The sequence below is a fragment of the Hibiscus syriacus genome, unplaced genomic scaffold (assembly GCF_006381635.1).
Source record: "Hibiscus syriacus cultivar Baekdansim isolate YM2019G1 unplaced genomic scaffold, ASM638163v2 tig00000715_pilon, whole genome shotgun sequence".
Classification (NCBI taxonomy): domain Eukaryota; kingdom Viridiplantae; phylum Streptophyta; class Magnoliopsida; order Malvales; family Malvaceae; genus Hibiscus; species Hibiscus syriacus.
In genome coordinates this window covers 199,052-221,983 of record NW_024061811.1, presented here as the reverse complement: position 1 = coordinate 221,983, position 22,932 = coordinate 199,052, and the positions used below count along the sequence as shown (strand labels likewise).

The 22,932-nt window shown below is 33.2% G+C and overlaps 2 protein-coding genes across 2 annotated transcripts; both read left to right on the top strand.

Annotated features, from left to right (window-relative positions):
- The first annotated feature begins 11,372 nt into the window (after window positions 1-11,372).
- LOC120210914 (flowering-promoting factor 1-like protein 2) lies at window positions 11,373-22,531 on the top strand. The gene is made up of 2 exons (XM_039209563.1): window positions 11,373-11,393; window positions 22,174-22,531. The coding sequence occupies exon 2, from the start codon at window positions 22,200-22,202 to the stop codon at window positions 22,497-22,499; it is 300 nt and encodes a 99-aa protein (XP_039065494.1). The 5' UTR covers window positions 11,373-11,393; window positions 22,174-22,199; the 3' UTR covers window positions 22,500-22,531.
- Window positions 14,552-17,114, top strand: LOC120210904 (selenoprotein H-like). Its single transcript, XM_039209557.1, has 4 exons — window positions 14,552-14,925; window positions 15,678-15,774; window positions 16,493-16,552; window positions 16,765-17,114. Exons 1-4 carry the CDS (start codon window positions 14,621-14,623, stop codon window positions 16,843-16,845), a joined length of 543 nt encoding a protein of 180 aa, XP_039065488.1. The 5' UTR covers window positions 14,552-14,620; the 3' UTR covers window positions 16,846-17,114.
- Window positions 22,532-22,932: the final 401 nt, after the last annotated feature.

Genomic DNA, 22,932 nt, shown 5'->3' with positions numbered 1-22,932 from the left:
TAACTTTACTTAAGAAATATAATGTTTCAGTCCACTAGACCAAATGATTGTTAATTCTAACGATATGTTTTAGTATAATATAATACTAAATGTTTAAAATATATCAATATTATGTTTAAAATGATAAAAGTATTTAAATGACAGTGGGAAAGTCTAATAAAAGCACCTTATTTTAAGGTTAAGAAACCACGGAAATAAGTTTATCTTAAAATATCACTTTTTTTTCAAAATATTTTAGGTTGAATTCAATTTAAAATATTACGAAGAATGTAACATTTTAAATTTTACTTATTTTTATTGTTTTTTAACTGCATCTTAATCTATCACATAATAAATAAGAAGTTATGAAAATAAATGTAATTTAAAATATCATTTTTTAAAAAATATTTTAAGTTGAGTTCAACATAAAATATTACAAAAAAATCTAACATTTTAAATTTCACTTATTTGTTTTTATCTTTTTTAACTGCATCTTAATCGGTCGCATAATAAAACTCCCATGTTCATGCTAAATATAAAATAAATCAAATGAAAAACAGTAGAGGAGTGAAAATGAGATTTACTTTTCACAGGGATCTATTAACCCAAAGATATGTTGCATTTCTATTGTCAAATCGGTAGAAATTATTATATGATTTGGTTCTTCACATAATTCATGATTCTAACTAATAAAATTTATTCATTTCAAAATAACTTTTAAATAATTATTTACTCCTTATTTATATGTAAGAAAGAGATAAAAATTTACCTTAAAAAAGATAAAATCGATAAATTTTATCAGCTAAAATTACGACATCATTCATGATCCTAATTAATAAAATTTATTCATTTCAAAATAATTTTTAAATAATTATTTACTCATTATTTATATGTAAGAAAGAAATAAAAAATTACCTTAAAAAAAAGATAAAATCGATAAATTTTATCAGCTAAAATTATGAATGGTGTGGTGAGTTAAATTATCTAATAATTAGGATTTTTGTTGAAAAGAAGGTATTTTGATCCATTCTCTTATTTTTCTTTATGTTTTCTTGATATTATCATAAATGGGTTTCATATTTTTTTTTCTGCTTCAAATCAACCTATCATTATCTTGTCATCTATGTTATTTGAATGTTTGTTAAGGTGAAAGATTAATTCGAGGTCTTCTTTTTACGATTTGAGTAAGAACCCATTTTTTTACGATCGAGTAAAAACCCTTTCTTTTACGATCGAGTAGAAACCCTTTTTTACGATCGACATATTCTTAAATCGTAAACCGCATGCTTGCTCACTTGTAATGGTTTATCCGAACTGGTTGACGATCTGTTTATAAATATAGGCACACTGAATAGATATAGAAGACAGGGAATACAATTTACGCACATGTTAGTGATGTTGATTCTTGATGTCTAAACTCTGTTTCTTTGGGATGTATAATAGTTTTATTTGCGCACACTTGTAATGTTAATCTTGATGTCTAAGCCGTGCTCACAGATGAATTTTCGCTTCTAATTCCCGAAGTTGAGATTGATTATTTGAGCAGTATGATTAATGAAAACAGCAGAAAATTTGTAGAAATGAGGTAAAAACATGAACTAAGAAGTCGTATACAGAAGGAAACAGATATAAAATCAAGAAATAAAAAAAACAGTTATTGATGTTATATATCATGGTTAAATTAAGAAACAAAACAGCTAAATTCATCTCAATCAAAAAGCCTAAAGTTAGGATCATTACTACTGATACCAATCAAGCTGAACTTCAATGAATATCGTTGATCTTCTTTATCCTTCGCCTGCTTTCAGCAGCACTTCAGTGGAAATTTGTTTACGAATATGTTGCTTCAATGCTTCGTTTTATATCGTCTATTTAAGTGTTACAGTGCTTGAATAACATTAGTTTGTAAGAAAGTAATTATATTGTTGGTTTAAGATTTTTCAATTGAGATTAAAATTTCAGTTTTTTTTATCAATTTAAATTAGATCATATTATAATTAGTTCATACTACATAGTTTGATATAGAAAGGATTTTAATTGTTGCTTCTTGAGGTTTAAATTTCTGTTTTTGTTTGTCTGGTTATAAAATAAACAATGATTAAAAATTGTAATAAAATTTTCGAGACTATATGTGAATATTTATGTGTGTGAGATAGATGAAAGGTACACATATTGATGGAAGTTATGGAAAAAGCTTAAAGAAAAAGATCTTGGACTAGAGTGGAATCATAGAAAAGGAACTGTGGATGCCTCGGAAGAGTGGTGGGAGAGTAGGCTCCGGGTACATTAATAACTCTTAATTTTATGTTTTCTTTATTTATAATGTTGTTAATAATTTATCACTAAAACTGTTGATTTATATGTAGGTGGTGCCCGAAGCTCAAAGATTCAGAACCGCAGGCATTGATCCTGAATTAGAAGGGAAGTTGGACCAAATGTTCACAGGGATAGTGGCTGCTTCTTAAAAGCATGGGCACCTTCTTCGGGTATATTGCCTAGCGATTTTATTGAGCATGGTGATAATGATACACTAGAAGAAATCGAGGAAGAAAATCCATTGAATGATGTTCACATGTTAAATCAAGTTGGATATGGTGAAAATGATGAAATTATGCTTATAGAACATGTGCAGTTCAGCTGACACTATGAGTCAAGCCACATCTAGGTTGACTCTTGATGTGGACTCATTTCGCATTCAACAAGCAATCAAAGTAGTTGATGAGTTATCAGAGGAGGTTCCGAAAGCTAGTGAATTCTTCTTTTTTGCTCTAGAGCTAATAATGAATAAGGAGAATCGAGCTGTTTTCTTATCAATTTCTTCTGATATTATAGTTTGGTGGCTTAAGAGGAAAATGGAGTAAAATTCAAAATTTTCTACTCCTCTTGGTCCTTGAAATATACAACTCCAATTTCTCTTGGACATTGGCAAGTGCCAGTTTTATTTAATAGAGAAAATAACCTTAGTGACCAAAAATGCCTTATAATATACGATTTTAATCAACTTTTTTTGGATTTGCCAAAATGACCAACTAAATCGCAATGCGATCGATAATTCGCAACGCGATCTCTGGTATCGCAAATCAGTTTCCAGATTCGCAACGCGATTCTGACTATCGCATTGCGATTTCCCAAATTCGCGTTGCGAATACGTAAATCGCAATGCGAATTAGGAAAATCGCAATGCGAATACGTAAATCGCAATGCGAATCTGACTATCGCAATGCGATTTACATAGCGCAATTCGTATTAACGCGTATTTTTTTTTTCAAATTCCAAACACGAATTTTTTCTTAATATATCGGAAACTGAACCGTCCACAGTAATCGCAACTCATAACCTCAAACCTAAAATCACAACACTCAGTCACATCTCCATCTCTCACTCTCTACGGCTAAATCCGTCCCCATCTCCAAAGATTTCCGTCCCCATCGCCGGCGAAATCCCTCACAACCATTCACGGTCAGAAATCCCTCACAATCATTCAGAAATGGAAAATCAACCTCCGAGGGTTAGTTTTTTTAATTGTTTTTATTTTGAAATTTTTGCATTATTTTAGGTTTTTCATATTGAAATTGATGATAAGTTTACTGGTAATTTCAATAATAGATTAACCATTTCACTTAGATTTCTTATTAAATTCATTCGATTGCTGCCAATACTGCTAAACTGTTTAGTATTTAACCTTGTGAAGTTAGTATTTGTCTTTGTTTTGTCTTTTGGTTGAAGTAATGCAGAAGAAGAATAGTTTTGAGAATGAAAATCGCAACGCGGAAATGACTATCGCAACGAGAGAATCGCAACGCGAAATGAAAATCGCAACGAGATAATTGCAACGTGAAACCAAAATCGCATTGCGATTTTCATTTCGCGTTGCGATTTTCATTTCGCGTTGCGATTCTCTCATTGCGATAGTCATTTCCGCGTTGCGATTTTGTCGTTGCGATAGTCATTTCCGCGTTGCGATTTTCATTATCTCGTTGCGATTTTCATTTCAACCAAAAGACAAAACAGTGTTGCAAATTTTAGTTTCAAGAATAAACTACTATTTATGTTTATTGTTTTTGGTATATCTTCACAGTGTAGTTTTTGGTATATCTAACTTGGTATGTTTATTGTTTTTGTAGAAATTTTTTTCGGCTTCATTGACATTAAGGAATAAAGTTAGCCTAGCCACTACAATTGTTTCGAAGCTTTCACCTGCACAAAGAAAATTGTTTGAGGAAACCTATTTCGGGCCATGGCTGAGAGTACAGCATCCGGGTGGAGATGCTAATTTGACCTATTTGTGGCTTCAGACCATGACTAGCGATCTACCCGACAGTATACAACGTGGTGAGGAAGAGATATGGTTTCATTTTCCACCGGCGTATACTTGTTTTGGGTGGAAGGAGTTCTGCTTAATCACTGGTCTACGATTCGGACACGATGATGTAGGCTGGTACACTTGTCATATCACCCGCCCATCATGGTTATCCAGGGTTTTTCCTGATGAGTCAATAGAGAAGCCGAACTTACACGTCGACGACCTGAAGAAATTGTTTAATAAGAAAGATAGTTTTCTCGGATGAATGACGTCGATGTTGTCCGAGTATGCCTTCTACTACTTTTGTATGCCGGCTTTTTAGGCAGAGAGGCCAGACAACCTATTCCTCATGAGCTAATATTATTGGTAGAGGACCTAAATGCATGGAATCTATTTCCGTGGGGTTCGTATATATGGAAAGCTACCTGGACTAAGTTGTCGTCTGCCTTTGATGACCGTAAAAGTTTGCGGGGCGATGGGTCGAAATATACTTTGTCAGGCTTTGTTTGGGCCTTTAAGGTAAGAATTTCTATATAATGTTTTCAAAATTATAATTAATTATTTAACAATTACTAATGTTTGTTATTATATTGTTTGTATATTTGGATATTCGAGGCTTTCCCCAGCATGCGGACATATGCATTAAAAACCTCAAATGATATTCCTAGGGCTATTTCCTGGAAGAGGAAACGTCTGTTAGATTGGGAAGACTTAATACCATATGCGACAATAAATAATGTAAGTTAACACAAATACTATCATATATAAACAAGTTATTAATAGTAGACGTTTAACTTTGTTTGAGTTTTTATATTTTTAGGAGGCCAACACTCCATTAATGAGACTGACACCCACGGAGGCTGAGCTTGCCACTGATTGGTGGCAAGCTAGTCAGCGTTTTCTTGATGGCACGAATGATGAGCAGCCTCCACTTCCTCCACTTCGAGAGCCATCACCTCACCCAGAGCCATCACCTGATCGACCCGACTATACACCTCTACAACGAGAGCCATCACCTATCCTGTCACATCATCGAGCCTCTTCTCCACCATCACCTCATGATAGGCGACCGGCAAAGATGCCACGACTTCTATCTCCCTGTTCTCCACCTCCACGGGATGAGTCAAGGAAGTTACGTGATGAGGTCAATGCCTTGCGTGAGGAGATCGGTACTCTATGCGATAACGATGGTGCATGGCGTGTGGAGGTGTCTACTTTACGTGGTGAGGTTGTCGCTCTACGTGAGATGGTAGTATCGTTGCAGAATGAGGTTTATACTCTACGCAATGAGGTAAGTTTAAGATTTTCCATATTTAACTTGATGATAAATTTACTCATAATTTCACTTAGATTAACCATTTCACTTAGATTGCTTAGTAAATTTATTCGGTTGCTGCCAATACTGCTAAACTGTTTATTAACACTGTGAAGTTAGTATTTGTCTTTTGTTTTGTCTTTTGGTTGAAGTAAATTTATTCGGTTGCTGCCAATTATGCTAAACTGTGTATTCTTTAACACTGTGAAGTTAGTATTTGTCTTTGTTTTGTCTTTTGGTTGAAAGTAAATTTGTTCGGTTGCTGCCAATTCTGCTAAATTGTGTATTCTTTAACACTGTGAAGTTAGTATTTGTCTTTGTTTTGTCTTTTGGTTGAAAGTAAATTTGTTCGTTTGCTGCCAATTCTGCTAAACTGTGTATTCTTTAATACTCTGAAGTTAGTATTTGTCTTTGTTTTGTCTTTTGGTTGAAGTAATACAATCCATTCAAGTTTCAATTTGCAGAAGAAGAAGAAATAGTTTATTCTTGAAACTAATTTAGTAACACTGTTTTGTCTTTTGTTTTGTCTTTTGGTTTCGCGTTGCGATTTTCATTTCGCGTTGCGATTCTCTCGTTGCGATTTTCATTTCGCGTTGCGATAGTCATTTTTCACGTTGCGATTTTAAGTTCCAGAAACTATTCTTCTTCTGCAAAATGAAACTTGAATAAATTGCATTACTTCAACCAATAGACAAAGACAAATACTAAGTTGACAGTGTTGCAAGTTTGAAACATATTTGCCTTTGTTATCTGATGCATTTTGTGAACTATGATAGAATAATGACTTGGGTGAATTCAATGCAAGTTTGAAACATATTTTTCTTTGTTTTCACTGTTTAAATATCATGTCTGTTTATTTACTGATATTTGTATTTAATTATTTAGCGGACCGATAAGGTGGATGCTTTACGTCGGGTTTTTCTTGCACGACAGAGTTCACGCATCAGACGGCGTGCATGTGCTATTAAGTCTCCGTACACCCCAATAGTGCGAAGACACCGCAAGAAGAAGCCCGACTCTCCTGTCATCCCTCAAGAGTCCACTCCTATCGTTGAAGAGGCCCCTATCATTCCTCGAGAGTCCCCTCCCACCGTTCAAGAGGCCACTGTCATCGTTGAAGATGTCCCTCCCACCATTCAAGAGCCCGATTCACATGGCGTCATATGTAGGATTCTTGAGAAACCCTCTGACGTACCGGACATGATGGATTCAAGTTGGCTCTCGTATGAGTTACCGGCCAGTACCATACCGGTATCTGAAGTGGAGAGGAGACAACTACCGGACACAATTCTGGATAACACCCTTTGGGCTAAGACCGCAGTTGATTTTTATCTACATGAGCGGAGCCAGGGGTGTTTCACTGACATATACAAGCTCAACGATGATATCTATTTGTTGCTTGATCAGTCTTGGTGGGGCGTATTATTAGGGGTCGAAGACAATGGCTATTTCGATGGAGGGGTAAGTCTTATATTTTTCTTATATTTCAATTTGATTATTTATTTTTAAATTTATGTAAGTTACTAATATATGTATTTTTTTGTAAAACAACATATTGATGCGTGGGTGTAACGTCTTCTAATAATTAGGAAACTTAAGGAAAATAAAAGAAATACACGATATACAATTATGCCGACGTCTTTTAACGTCGTTCACTTGAAGAATCAACGAGATGAATCATTTACGTTGGGCAATGGACAAGCTAAACTTTATCCTGCATGGTGGGAGGTCGATAAGGTTAGTATTTATTTTAGATTGAGTTTAAAGGTATTCATAAATAAGTGCGCAAATGAATGAATTATTACTTATGATTGCAGGTGTTTATCCCTGTTTTGGAACGTAAACATTGGCTTCTCGTCGAGCTTCAGCTCCCATCCCTTAAGGCAATAGTATATGACAACATGATAAATTACATATCATTGGATGATTTAAGAGATATTATTAAGGGATGGATCTCTCATTTGGCTAAATTCTTGGATGCGATAAATTATTAGACTCGTTCTGGAAACAAGAAGCCAAAGAAGCTCAATATTACAGTTAGCATAGACGAGACCGCACCACAACAAACGAAAGGACCCAGAGGGGATTGTGGTCCTCTCGTATGCTTGGAGTTGGAGTGTTTGATCACATGAAGTATAAAATATCTACCTCCCACCGATAGAGATAGAGCTACAGTAGGCTTGTGGTTTCGGCATTATATGGCTAGATCGATATATACGAGACGCTGCCTACCTGCATCCGCGTTATAAAAATGTCCATAAACAATTGGTAAGTTTATAGGCTTGTGGTTTGAAAATGTTTGGTTAAGTACCTATAATTCAATAATTTGTTGTTTGTAGGTTTTAGATGTGTAGAAAGTGTTGTTTGAGCAAATGTTTGGTTTCTGCAGGTTATTCTCAGAAGTGAGCTGCGTGAAAATGATGTATGGCTGCAAAAGTTGATTCAATAGTAGATGAGGAAATAAGAATTATTGCTTATTTTTTGATTGTTTAATTGATTTGTAAAAGATGATTTGTAAAAGTTGATTTGTTTAATTGATGTGAACATAATTCTTATTTGTGATTGTTTAATTGATTGAAATGTAATGGTTGACTTTGTTGATTTCAATCTGCATTATGTTGAAGGCAAAAATGACAATCGCAATGCGAAATGAAAATCGCAACGAGAGAATCGCAACGCGAAATGAAAATCGCAACGCGAAACTAAAATTGTAACGCGAAACTAAATTCGCGTTGCTATTTTCATTTCGCTTTGCGATTCCCTCGTTGCGATTTTCATTTCGCATTGCGATCCTCTCGTTGCGATTTTCATTTCGCATTGCAATTTTCATTTCGCATTGCGATTCTCTCATTGCGATTTTCATTTCTCATTGCGATAGTCATTTCCGCGTTGCGATAGACATTAAGATGATTGTGAACGTCATTTCCGTGTTGCGATAGTCAAATGATTGCCTAATAAGTGATAACAACTGAACATATCATAGCAATTTTCAAACTCAAGTTACTAATACATGCCTAACTGAAAATGTTAAAAGTTCACACATAAAATCTACATAATACAACATTTGCATTTAAAAATCACCTAAGTTAACAGTCCCAAAAGGTGAAGCCAGTTATGATTGGGATTTTAAAGATGATTACGATTTTGATTACCTTTTTCTTGACACCATATGAGCTTTGGATTTTGATGAGGATCCATATTTTGGTAGAGGAAAAGATGATTGTGATGGCACTGGTGATCCACATGTCAACCTTGTATGACCACTTTCCTTGCACCGACTACATATTGATCTCTTCTTCTCTTCACCCTTAGACGGTATACGATCGTGACTTTTTGGTCGACCAGGTAGCCTTCTGTCCATGGCTAGTGGAAAAACTGTTTGTAAGTCATCTGGTATGTCCCACTCAGAAGGATGTGGAATAGGGTAGACAATCTCGCCATAAGTCTGTCGATATACTTCTGTAGTGTAGCAATCCATAGCGTATGCGCTTGAATCATCTTGGTTTAGATGAAGAGAAACTTTTATAACATGGCCACACGGATAACCAGATGTTTGCCATTTCATACAGCTACACGTCTTTGCATTTAGATCGACAAGCCCATTTAAGTTATTATCCAGTACTTCAAACAAAGTGTTTGAACATGGTTCAACTCTCCATGACGTTGACTTCACAACACGTTTCGTTATCTTTTTTTCTGTCCATGGTGTAACACGATGTTTCAATGTTCCTGTAAATTTAAATAAATAATACTTAGTAAAATATATGATAAGTTACGAATTTAAAGAAATAATACCTGCATGGTTTCATTTCTTGTAGTACCACTGTTGAATAGAGGCTCGAAAAAACTCCATTAACATAGTAATGGGTAATTTCCGGGAATGACGACTTAGAGCGTTGATTGATTCTGCACTATTAGATGTCATGAAACCATATCTTGATCCAAGTTGATGTACTCTTGACCATCTTTCAAACCCGACATCTTCTAGTGTTTGAGCACACTGAGGCAAAACACGTCTTAAACAGTTTATATGCTTATTAAAATCCACTTCCCGATAAGCTTTTACAGCATTCCAGTATGTCCATTTGTGATTTTTTATACCAGCAGACCTTGATTTTAGATTTCTATACAAATGAACACCACAAAGTCCATGAAAAGCATCTGGAAAACACCTTCTAACAGCGTTGTCAATTGAGTTTGCCCTATCGGATATGATTATCAGATTGCTAATAGGACCTATGCAATCCCTAAGATATCCCATAAACCATGTCCATGAATCAGAGGTTTCAGATTTGCCAACCCCGTAAGCTATTGGAAATATCCCATTGTTAGCATCCATGGCTACTGCTAATAAGTTTACTCCAAGGTATCGACCTTTCAAATGTGCTCCGTCAACTATAATAACTGGGCGCATGCAAGTAATAAACGAACGAATCTACAAAATAATATACACAAGAAATATAATCATTTAAATGTGAAATGCATGTAACTAACAAAAATGAGTCAACATAATTATATTGATTTACTAACCGCAGCACCAATGGTGATAAACAGCAACTCAAAGCGTCCATCTCTATCTGTTTTGATATGAGTTATCGACCCAGGATTTTTCAGCTTTAAATTGTGACAATAAGCCAGTAGTTAGGCAAACGATGCTTCTGGTGACCCCCTCAACAATTCCAAGGCATAACATTTGGCTCTCCAAGCTTGAGAATATGATATACTAATCTTGAACCAAGCATTCATGTCAGTCATAATTTCATGTCCCCGATATACCCTGCCATTCAAAAACATTAACTCAGCCAGAAAACCACCCAACACCTTTTTGTTTGCTTGTCTATGGTGAGGAAAAACTTGGGTTCTTGAACATGTATGTTTATCAATAAAAGTCCTAACTTGAAACATTTCGCAATCTTTTATCCTCTTTGCAATCATACGCCACTTACAGTTTTTGTCAATCATACACCTTGTTTCGAAACAATCTTTGCTTGATTTGTTAACTTTTAGTTGATAGCCATCTTCCACACATTTCGTATACAAAGCTATCATCAAGTCTTCCTTTGTATCAAAACAATCATCTTTCTTGATACGAATAACTTTTGTGTAACAATCAACTGCTTTCTTTACCAACTCTTCTTCCGGTATCTGAAGTAATTCTGGCATATTCCGTTATACTCCCGTGGCATTTTCTTTTCTTCGGGGACTTTTTCTTCTTCTTTTTCTTCTTCAGGATTATATGAATTACAGAATGGATATTCAACATGTTCATTCACAGTCGTAACTTCCTCCTCATTATCATCAACAACATCTTCCTCGACAACGGCTGTTTCATCATCAAAATTCGGGTATTGACCAATATCAAAATCATTACACGCAGGGTCTGTTTCTTCTTCTGAAACATCATCAAAATCCGAGTATTGACCAATATCAAAGTCCGGGTATTGACCAAGATCAAATTTTGAATACTGACTAGTACTCACAATTTTTTCTGTTGTCTCATCATCGTCTAATTGGTCAATACGAAAACCGGAATTTGGTGCTGAAAGTTGATTGGGATTTGGATTAGAGAAAGGTTGTGGGTTTTGAGAAAAACTTAGTTGATTACTACCCGCTACTGACCCAACAATATTATTTCTAGGTTCAACAACATACAATGTAACATCATCACTTGAAACACTAATGTAAGCAATGAATCGTTCAACATCTTCATTGTCGGTTAACAAATAAACTTTACCATTTCTCTGATAAGATAACCTAAATCCACTTAGGGGCTCTAAATTCAATTTCTTTGAAACACGTAACATTAGAGTTTCATAAGTTAACTTTTTTAATGACAGTTTTAGTTGAAGATTCATGGGTAAAGGCATATATTGTAAAACACCATGAACATTCTCTCATGACCCTCCAAAACACAAATCTATCCAAACATGATCAACATTAGATGATTTCATGGTTGTAAATTAATTTACTAAACAAACGAGCTGCGAAACTAAGACATGTTGCAGGATGGGGAAGGATGTAGGAACGGATGTCGCCGGAGAGAGTGATAGATGGAGATGGAATGAGTTGCGATTTAGGGATTTAGGTTATGAGTTGTTGCTGCTGCGTAGATATATACCCAAAAAATTTGTGTTGCGAAACTAAAACCTATTGCGAACTTTGAAAATCGCATTGCGATTCTGTATTATCTCGTTGCGATAGTCAGAATCTCATTGCGAAAGTCAGTATCGCGTTGCGATTTTGTATTATCTCGTTGCGAAAGTCAGTATCGCGTTGCGATTTTGTATTATCTCGTTGCGATAGTCAGTATCGCATTGCGATTTTCCAAATTTGCATTGCGATTTACTTATTCGCATTGCGATGCATTGCGAATTGGGAAAATCGCAACGCGAAATTGGAAAATCGTATTGCGATAGTCATAATCTCGTTGCGAATCTGGAAACTGATTTGCGATAATGGAGATCACGTTGCGAATTAGCGATCGCATTGCGATTTTGTTGGTCATTTTGGCAAATCCGGAAAAAGTTGGTTAAAATCGTATATTATATGGGATTTTTAGTCACTGGGGTTATTTTCTCTATTTAATATTCTGTTTGACTTGAACATTGTCAAGTGCTTCCTATGTTTAATATTTTGTTTTACTTCGACACTTTCAAGTTATAATATTTTGTATTATTTTTTGTGATTATAATATATTTGCTTAAAAAATAATAATTTATAATAGCACATTACAAATATAACTGATAAAATTTGAATTTTCAAAAATGAATCTTACTGTTATTTTGTATAACTACCGATTTTCAATTTAATTAACCATACATATTTTAATCTTAAAAAAAGAATTAAAAAAATGTTCATAAAAAATAAGCATAATTATAAAAATACCCTTATATGTTTGTACAAACGGTTATTTTGTCCCTTGTTTTTTTTTCTTTTGGAGTATTTTTTCTAACGTTTCAATTTTTAGTCAAAACATATTGTGTTGGATAGAAAGTGTTAGTTGACTAACTTTTCATTTTTACATTTGTTCGTTTGATGACACAACATGTAACACATCATCGAAAGTGATGACATGTCATGTGATGTGTTACTGAAAGTGACAATGTCACGTCATGAAAAGTGGTGGCACATGACACGTTACCAAAAGAGATGATATGACACGTGCTACATCATCCAAAATAATGATATGCTATGTGTTATGCTAGGAATTGGACACATGTAAAAAAGTCATGTCAATAATATGAATTGATCATTAGTCAACTAACGTTTTCACCCAATAAGGTATGTTTTGACAAAAAATTAAAATATTAAGGGGTAAAATACTTCAAAAAGAAGAATAAGATGCAACATAATCATTCATATAAATGTTAAGGGGTAATTTTGCTAAAAAATAATTAATGTATTCTTTAGGAAGAGACCAATGTTAGGGGGTCGGTAATCGTCCAATTCGGTTATTTTGTCCTTTGTTTTTTCTTTTGGAGTGTTTTTTCTAACGTTTCAATTTTTAGTCAAAACATATCGTGTTGGATAGAAAGTGTTAGTTGACTAACTTGTCATTTTTACATTTGTTCGTTTGATGACATGTCATGTAACACACCATCGAAAGTGATGACATGACATGTGATGTGTTATTGAAAGTGACGATGTCACGTCATGAAAAGTGGTGACACATAACACGTTACCAAAAGAGATGATATGACACGTGCTATATCATCCAAAATAATGATATGCTATGTGTTATGCTAGCAATTGGACACATGTAAAAAAGTCATGTCAACAATATGAATTGATCATTAGTCAACTAACGTTTTCATCCAATAAGGTATGTTTTGACAAAAATTTAAAATATTAAGGGGTAAAATACTTCAAAAAGAAGAATAAGATGCAACATAATCATTCATATAAATGTTAAGGGGTAATTTTGCTAAAAAATAATTAATGTATTCTTTAGGAAGAGACCAATGTTAGGGGTTGGTAATCGTCCAATTCAGTTATTTGTATCACTTATTGGATTTTTAATCTAAATTATCCAAAAGAATTCAAATTGAATATTCAAATATTTAGATCGAATCATCGAATAAACATATTGAATTATTTGAATCAAATATTTTTACTCACCCATAGAATCTAGAGTAGAGGTGTGCAAATCCGGCTACCTGGGTTTTCGGGTACTCGGATCTTTGGGGAATTGATTTCTCGACCCGTGTCCCGACCCAATTGTTGCGGGCACCCGAATACCCTATTTTTTTAAATGTTCTAAAAAATAATTATTTACTTTAATTTACTATATAATATTATTTTTTATATAAAAAAATCCCATATATTGAAATGTTCTAAAAAATAGTTGTTTACTTTAATTTTAAGGATTATTTTTTTATATATAAAATAATATTATATTATTATATATATATGAATACCTGGTGTTACTTTAAAATATTCTAAAAAATAATTATTTACTTTAATTTAATATATAATATTATTAATAATTAAATATATAATAATAGTAAATAGTAAATCCAAATTTCAAATTCAAAGTTTTGAAAATACAAATTAAATACTACTTTAACATCATACCTTTCCAATGTTAAGAGTTTTTTTTGGACGTCATCATCGTTAGCCCAATAAGTATAAAGGTAGTATGCATAAGTCTGCGGGTTTGAATATTTCATGAAACAACTTTGATTAGGGCATGACTCGGGAAATGTCAGGCCGGTATCCTGATCGGATAATTTATTTTAAAAAATGACCTTTTTTTTAAGTTCGGATGGACGTATCTGCGAGTCATGTCAACCGGGTCGAATATTTATGCACATCCCTAATATAGAGACCAGTACTTAAAGCAGGTAGCACGAAGGGTCAGGATCATTGAAGGAAGAAACAATCGAGTTGATCCCAGTCGTCCGTTCAAATTCCCCATTTATGAAGAGCGGGAAAAAAATATATCTGCTGTTTTTCATCGCCAAAACACAAAAGCCAAACCACAACGAAGTAAGAATAGATTGAAGAGAAAGAAAGAACTGAAAATGGCGCCGAGGGTCTCGAAACGAAAGGCGACGGAAGGGGACGAGGAGCAAGCCAAGCCTCAAGTTGTAGAGGCGGTGAAAAGAGTGACTAGAAGCATGGCAAGTCAGCCGGTCGGCAAGGCTCAACCCAACAAGGAGAAACCAAAAGCAAAAGCAAATGCGAAGGCTAAGACGAAGACGAAGCTGAGTCCTAAGAGTAAAAAAGAATCTTTGGAGAATGCTGCTGACACAGCCAAAGCTTCGTCTGAGGGGTTGACTGCTTCTGACGGCGGATCCTGCAACAAGACTGTAGTAATTGAACACTGGTAAGTTTCTCTTCACTGATTTCCCCTCCAAAAAATGGAAGATTAAAATTTAAGGTTTTTTTTGCGAGAAAAAAAAAATGAACACGGCACGACTAGTTGAGGTTGTAATGTTGCAAATATTTTTATTGTTCTGAATTCTGATGACCATTTTGGATTTCTCTATGTTTAGGGTTTTGAAACGGTTGTCAAACTTTTGGCTAACGTTAAATAATCATTGTTCATAGTTTATTGCTCGCCAAGCAAACTAATAACTGTGCTGTGGCTTGTAAACTTCCGGGGACGTTGAACATAACGTCTTGAAACAAAACTCTACTTTTACTGTATCAGTGCTTAGTTATGTCCTCTGTAACTAATAACCGCCCCTTGTTTACTTGGATTCATCTTTTTACGTAGTTTTAAGTAAGCCCCTGTTAGGTCAAGTTGATGGAGGTTGATGCTTCTTTTGTAAGGTCAATGGACAATAAAGTACTGGTAGAGTTTCCTTCATTTAGGCTCGACTCCAAAGTCCGAACTTGGTTGAGTCCAAAATTAATTGGTCTAGAAGAATCCCCCTTTAGTTTTGTAACAATAAGGAACATGAAATGAAGTAGCAAGTATTTGTGTGAAAAAGAGCAGCAAACCCTTTTCCCATTTTGTTTCGGGCATTTGGACATAGTTTTATTTTAATGGATTGGGTTGAATGAAATTTTGTTTGGAATGTTTCCTTCTTTATGCTGCTTGACATCCTTTGTTTTATGATTCATTTTCTCTAGCAAGCAATGCAATTCATTCAAGACAAGGGCCTTTCAAGTCAAAAATGGTTTGGAGAAAGGTGTTCCTGGCGTCAAAGTGTCGCTCAACCCTGAAAAGGTTAAACCTCATATATCTGGTTTGCAGTGAACACATCCTCTTTTTTTCCTGAAAAAAATCTTTTAATCATCTATTGTCTACAGGCATTCATGTTTGTGTTATTTCAACTCTATTGAAGCATACATTAGAAGGTTCTGTTTAATACCTGTAAAACATGTGCGTACAAGCTTTTTGATGCATATGCACCATGAGGGCTTAAACTGATGATGCTTTTTCTGTCTGACAATTGGTTTTATTAAAAAAGAAGAAGATGAACTTTTGAATTTGATTTTGTTTAATTCCCGTGAGATTCAAAGATCCTTCTTATTCAAGATAAAAGACCATTTAGTTTTTGTTGTGTGTTGAAATCGTATTCATACATAATGTGTGCAGTTGGACTGCATTTCTAACCACATTTTGAGCTACTATTTTCAATGTTTAGTTGTACTTAACTCCAAACATTTCTATGTACTTGCGGGGAATGTTGCATTTAGTTCTTGATCAATTTTACAAGAGTCTAGTTCAATATGTTAAAAAGGGTGATGCCTAGATCATTGTCTATGTATGGTTTCTTGAATTTTATGTCTTTGGCTACCAGTGTTCTTATATGTGCTTTTGATTTCCATTCTGGTATAAAGATTCTTCTGTATTTTCTTTTCCTGGAATTCCCCCCCCCCCGGTTCAGTGTTTTTTTCATGGTTGATCTATCCTCTTATTTCTTTTTCCAAATTTCCAACAGCCAAGAAGAGGATGCTTTGAAATACGAGAGGAAGGCGGAGAGACATTCATAAGTCTGTTGGTAAATTTTCATCTTGCAATATTTATGACCAGCTAATTTATTTTTCTTTCACTTCATATATAGTTATCTTATCTGTGAGAAAATTAGAGTTTTCATATGAATTAGTTTTGATAAGATGATAAATGACTTTCTGCGTCATGGTTCTTGACAGAAAATAGACACAATATGCTCTGGTTGTTTTCTGTGAAGATAGATTTATATTTGTTTTGTAGGACATGAAGAGACCATTTAAACCGATGAAGGATCTTGACATGGAGGAGGTGATCTCGGATATCATCGAAAAGATTAAATGAAAGAGACCAAGGGTGTATGAAGTTTGGAGCCCGTTGTAATTGTTTTGCCTGATTCACCAACATGTGTTGGTGAAAACAAAACTTCATTTTGTCTATATTCATCTTAATTTTGTTGAACATTAATGTAATGCTGTGAAGTCAAGAATGATCTTAGACATGGTTACATTTGATAGCATTGGCAGGCTGTGCTTGTAGTCGTAGGCCAAACAACTTCAAGTCTCGCTTTTGTTAACTGTGTTGTTTTGAAGAATTTAAAATTGTGATCTGAATTCTTAAGCCATCCTTTTCTCTTTCCTCGTCTACGTTTGTGTGAAAGCAGGGTTAGATTAGCGTTTGTATGCTTCTATTGCTATTGCTATTGCACATGCCAAACACATAAAACTGTGCAGACAGCTTAAAAGCAACCCGTTTGATTTATAAGTTACGATTGACAATAGTTGTTGGTGGGGCTTCGAGCTTATCTGTATTCGGCTTCGGCTTATTTTCTCGGTTACTTATGGTTGCATCTATTAAGGACTATCGTAAAATACATTTTAAGTTATTTAATTATTAGTTCAATTGTACAAATAAATTGATCACGATGATTAAGGTATGATTATATATTCTTAAGGTCATGGGTTCAAACACATTAGTTATAGGAGTGTTTGGACATTTGCTATCAAATTGTTGAATCTTTCAAATAGATACTAATAACATGATTTGATGTATTAACAATTGTTATCCTAAAAATTTACATATCTTATTAATTTAATCTTATTTTAAAATAATTTAATAATTTTAACTCTTTATATCTAAAAACTATATATATTTAATTATCTTGTCCCCGTAAATTATTTATTTTCTTCTAAAAATATTATATTGTTTTTATGTTATTTTCTCAATATAATAATAATTTAATATCAACATATTGTTTTATCATTAATGGTAACTGCTTTGTTCTAATGGGTTTCATTGGTTTAATAATATGACAATACCTAAATAAAATATACTATTTTTAAAAATGATTGATTGCTTTTTTAAGTAAAACATTACCTTTTTAATTACAAAAATGATATTCTTAAAAAAGGAGTGTTTGAGTTATTTTATTTCTAAAAACAATGCTAATGGTTACTGAAATTCCAACTGAACTATGGTCATTTGACAAAGTATATTATACACACAATTCAATGATAAATACAATAGTCCCTTTCTATAAAAAAAAATATTCCCTCTGGCTTTGCTATCAAATAAGTTTCGAGAAGGGAATTATACTTACAAAAGGATTACGGAATCACCAAATAAATTTACTTATCCCAACTCCAACGAGGAACAGTTCAAAATTTTATCCATTTCTTCCCTTTCCCCTTAGCTTTTGCATCATTCCTTCGATGATATAATTTTCTATTTCTGGGTTACTAATACAGCTAATTATTGACTTTACTTTTGTGCTACACAAAATATATAAATGACCTAACCTTGCTTTATATATTTATTTACTTAATTTATTAGTGAGTATATATGCCCTCACCCTCTTATACTTGTATATTACGCGAGTTCGGTGGGATTCGATGGATTCTCGTGTTCATTGCTCATCTGGGTTGCATACTTTTTTGCTTCATTTTATATTATATTAGTATATCATTATAATAGTAATTCTAGTCCTTAGACTTATACATTTTATTAATTTAATCCTAAATTAGAATATTTTAAAAAAATCATCAATATTTTAAAATTATATCAATTTGATTATCATTTTAATTTGAAGTAATTTAATAACTCAAAAGTTTAATCTTCAAGATGAATTAAGATGTAAAAAATGCAACCATCAAAATTCAAACATGAAACTTTACTCCAAACCAGCTAACCTCATATATGCATGTAGTGGCATATCCAGAGCTTTTCTAGAGTGCGTATATGTCTATTCTAAAATTTGAATTTTTTTATATAGTTTGTTATCTATTTTAGTGATAATGTTTATTCCAATTATAATTTTTTATTGTTAATATAAAAATATTTATGGATCTCTCATTATGTGCACGTCTTCCCTTTCCGTGAGGAAGGCAAAGACTCGTGTTGTAGTGTGTACGAAAAAGAATGCTAGTATAGTATTTCGAATACACATACACATGCATAGTGTAGGATATGAATTTACCAAACCATGAATCGGGGGATGGGAGGGCGTGTTCCATTTAGGACATGGTGCCTTTGGTTATGCTTAAAGAGGAAAACATATAAACAAAGGTTTGGAACCAAAGGAATTGAGGACCACTGCTGACTAACATGTATACCCAACTAAATCAATATATTCTATAAACAAAATAAATCATTTTATTATTTCTATAAGCTAAGATTATTATTGTTATTTAAGGTTCTACACCAATATTGATGCTATGAACTCTGCTTTAGAGGTGCTACATCGGAACAATAAGCTTTTTAGAGTTAGTAAATATAATTTAGAGTAAGATTTTTTCAATCACAGAACATATCTGGATGGATGCAGTCAGTTCACTATTGAACAACTTATATCTCAATGAGATAGATTCATTAGCTGTCAATTGAAAAATATAAATATGAGGTTTGAGCACTATAGACTGCAATGGTGTTTGAGTTTCTATTGTCAAATGGTTGAGAGTCTTTAGAACATATATTATCATATAATTACCCTAGATTAATCAAATTTTTCGTCCATTCCACCACGTGACACTTAGGATACAAAGTATAAAATTGAACTTTCTCTTTTAAAAAAAAGGGTCGAATCTTTTTTTTCTTTAAAAAATCTTTTTTTCTCTCTCAATTCTTCTCATTTGAAAATCTATATTTAAATAATTATTTTTAGTTATGACTATTTATTCACATCAGGAAAAAAAGTGAAACATAATCAATCAACTGATATACCATTATCTTTATTTAATCCCTTGACCTTAAACCACTATCTCACACATTTAATATTTTTAGTTTTTCTGAAATTTAAGGTTGATATAAAAGAAATTAAGAGTCCGAATTACTTGAAAAAAATGGGCTGAAGAGTTTTCATTTTTGTAGCGAAGACACAGACAGAAGCGTCGTATTTATTCGGAGTTGGGTAATGTTTCAAAGTTGATGGTAATTAATGAATACGAAAGATTTTGACAACACGGGTTATGAGCTCTTTTGGTCTTTGCCAAGCTGCCTGGCCTCACACTGAGTGACTCAGTGTGGACCATCTTATCTGTACTATTTCTTTTTACAGATATAGTCCATGTGATGTCATGTGGGTTTTCTTGCTTTTTCACCAAGTAAATGTATACGCATAACAATTAATGGCTATTAGCGGATTAGAGATGATACAAATCAGGGATGGAATTATGTTATAGGTGGGAGAGACGATAATCCCCTAACTTTGATTATAACTATTGCAATCTCTTTCATGATTTTTGATATAACTATTTTTAAGACTCTGTTAGTTTTAAAATTAAGAGAATTAGACATTTACCTCAAATTTGTCCGATTTAATTATTTTTAAGACTTTTGAGTTTTAAAATTTATGAAATTAAATCTTTAATCTCTTAATTTTTATGATTTAATTACTTTTTAGACCACATTTATTTTAAAGTTAAACGATAAACCCCTTGTAATTTAATCCCACTTCCATCCTTGATACAGATTTTCAAAAGTGATAAATATTAATATTCATATTCTTTCCTTAACTCTTTTAATAAATAATAATAATTATTGTTAATTTATAAATTAATTATAGATCAACTATTCATATTTGAAAACTCTAATTAGGTTTTACACCTAACTGGTTAAGGGGAGGTAAATAAATTAAAGTCGAGTGAGAGTGATTTTAATTATGAATGATGCAATATTTCTTTTAAGTAATATTAATTAGAACAATTTTATTTATAAAGTATACGTAGATTTATCAAAATTAAATTATAATAAACATTACTATAGGACCAAAATTATATTAAAAAAGATGTGCATATAAAAATATGTTTGGGATTAAAATGACAGTTAATTTATTTAAAATAAAAAATAAAAATAATTATCTAATTAATAAAGTTGTGCATTACATAATAATAAATGAAAAGAAGGCAACAAGAGTAGAACTGACTTTTTAAGGTTTCAAACGATTGATAGCCAATGATGAGTAAGAAACACATAGACAAGGTGTCTCTCCTGTCACTCATCATACGCATTGATTAAGCAATTTAATTCAAAAGGAAAATTAGAAACAAAATAAATAAATTAAATTTCAGCCACATCCAAACCAAATTCAGTGACAGGTTCACGTGGGCATCTTGTGATGCAAGTAAGTGGGCTACACCCTACATTTCGACTGCAGACATACGCCTGCCCTTTTTCACTATTGTTTCATACTTGAAGTATTGATTATAAGTTAATAAACTATAAAATTTTACTATTTATTAAAATTATAATAAAGTTTTGTTACACAACTTGGTATGACAACTTTGAAAACTTAACACCTAATTTTTAAGATTAATATTAAATTTTAAAAAGTATTTTTAAATTGATATTTATATGAATTTAAAAAGTATTTTTAAATTGATATTTATATGAATTTAATATCCCAACAATAATCTATTAGGATGCTGAAATAGTATTAACTAATCAAAATGATAATACAGTTTAATTTATCGATGAAATATTATATTAACACTAAAAATAAATGTGATTTTTTAATAAAAATTAAAAACTAATTTAAAAATTCTTTTTAGATTTATATATCAATTTAAGAAAAAATTTAAATATTAATTTTTAAAATCATTAAATTTAAATACTAACTTATATAAAAACATTATAATAAATTCATTTATTTAAATAAAATTTAAATCAGTTATTCATAATCTGTGCATGTGAATTTAAAAGTCTCATTGTATAAAACACAAACCTAATAAATTATCATTATGTATACCTGAAAGCCACTTTGAGAGAAGAAAAAAAAAAAGTGTCGCCAGAATCTCGATTAAAATCATACTTGGGTTACCTTTATTTATTCTATATGCGCATATATAATAAACTATTACTAAATTAAAATATGAAGAAAAGGAGATTCTTTCTGCAAACACAAACATACACACCCCACGGGTGGATGGATGGTATGTACCCTAAATTACATCCTAAAGGCATCTGTGTACCCTCATTCATATTTGAACCTAAGGGGACGAAGGTCCCACAGTATCTAGATTCTCCACCGAACCCAAACACGCCCTAACCTATCAACATCGTCACTTATCATCCCCTCTTCACTGATTTTATGTGTCCCGTCAGCACACGTATATATATACCCCCCCAATCATTCCTTCCCTCCCCACCAACATAACAAACTACCTTCATTGACTTTTCTCGAACACATTGAAAAGGAAACCAAAATGGCTGGGGTTTGGGTGTTCAACAATGGTGTATATCGGCTTGAAAGTAGTCCCCGGAGACGGGTTTTGGTGCACTTACCGTCGGGTGAAGTGGTGGCTTCCTACTCGTCCTTGGACCGCATTTTGAGAGGTTTAGGGTGGGAGAGGTACTACGGGGGTGACCCTGAACTCTACCAGTTCCACAAGCACTCCTCCATTGATCTCATTTCTCTTCCTAAAGACTTCTCCAAGTTCTGCTCCGTTCACATGTATGATATCGTTGTTAAGAATCCCAACGTCTTCCACGTACGGGACATGTGACTGTCACACTCGACACTACTCATCATCACAGCTCTCTCTATATGTATATTACGTATCATGCATTATAACTCTCTCAGGTGCTTTCAATCTCCTCTATCAGGGAATTGAAAAGAATAAGACAACTACTGTTTGTAATAAGTTTGTATGATGGATTGCTTTTTGTTTCATGCTTGTATGTACTACTGCCTAATCTTTGATAGTATATCATAACGATCAAGGCTGAATTTCTTGTGATTTTTCCATCAATCCCATCACTCTCTGCCATGTCAGCCTGCAGAGGAGGATTTATACAACAGTTATTTTGTCGAAGAGACAAGACCAACTAAAAAGTGTCTGTAAATGATGTTTGTCAGAATTTGCTTTTTCAAACATCTATTACCATCATCAATCAGCTAGCGATCTATATTTACAGAATTGTGTTGATTGATGTGGA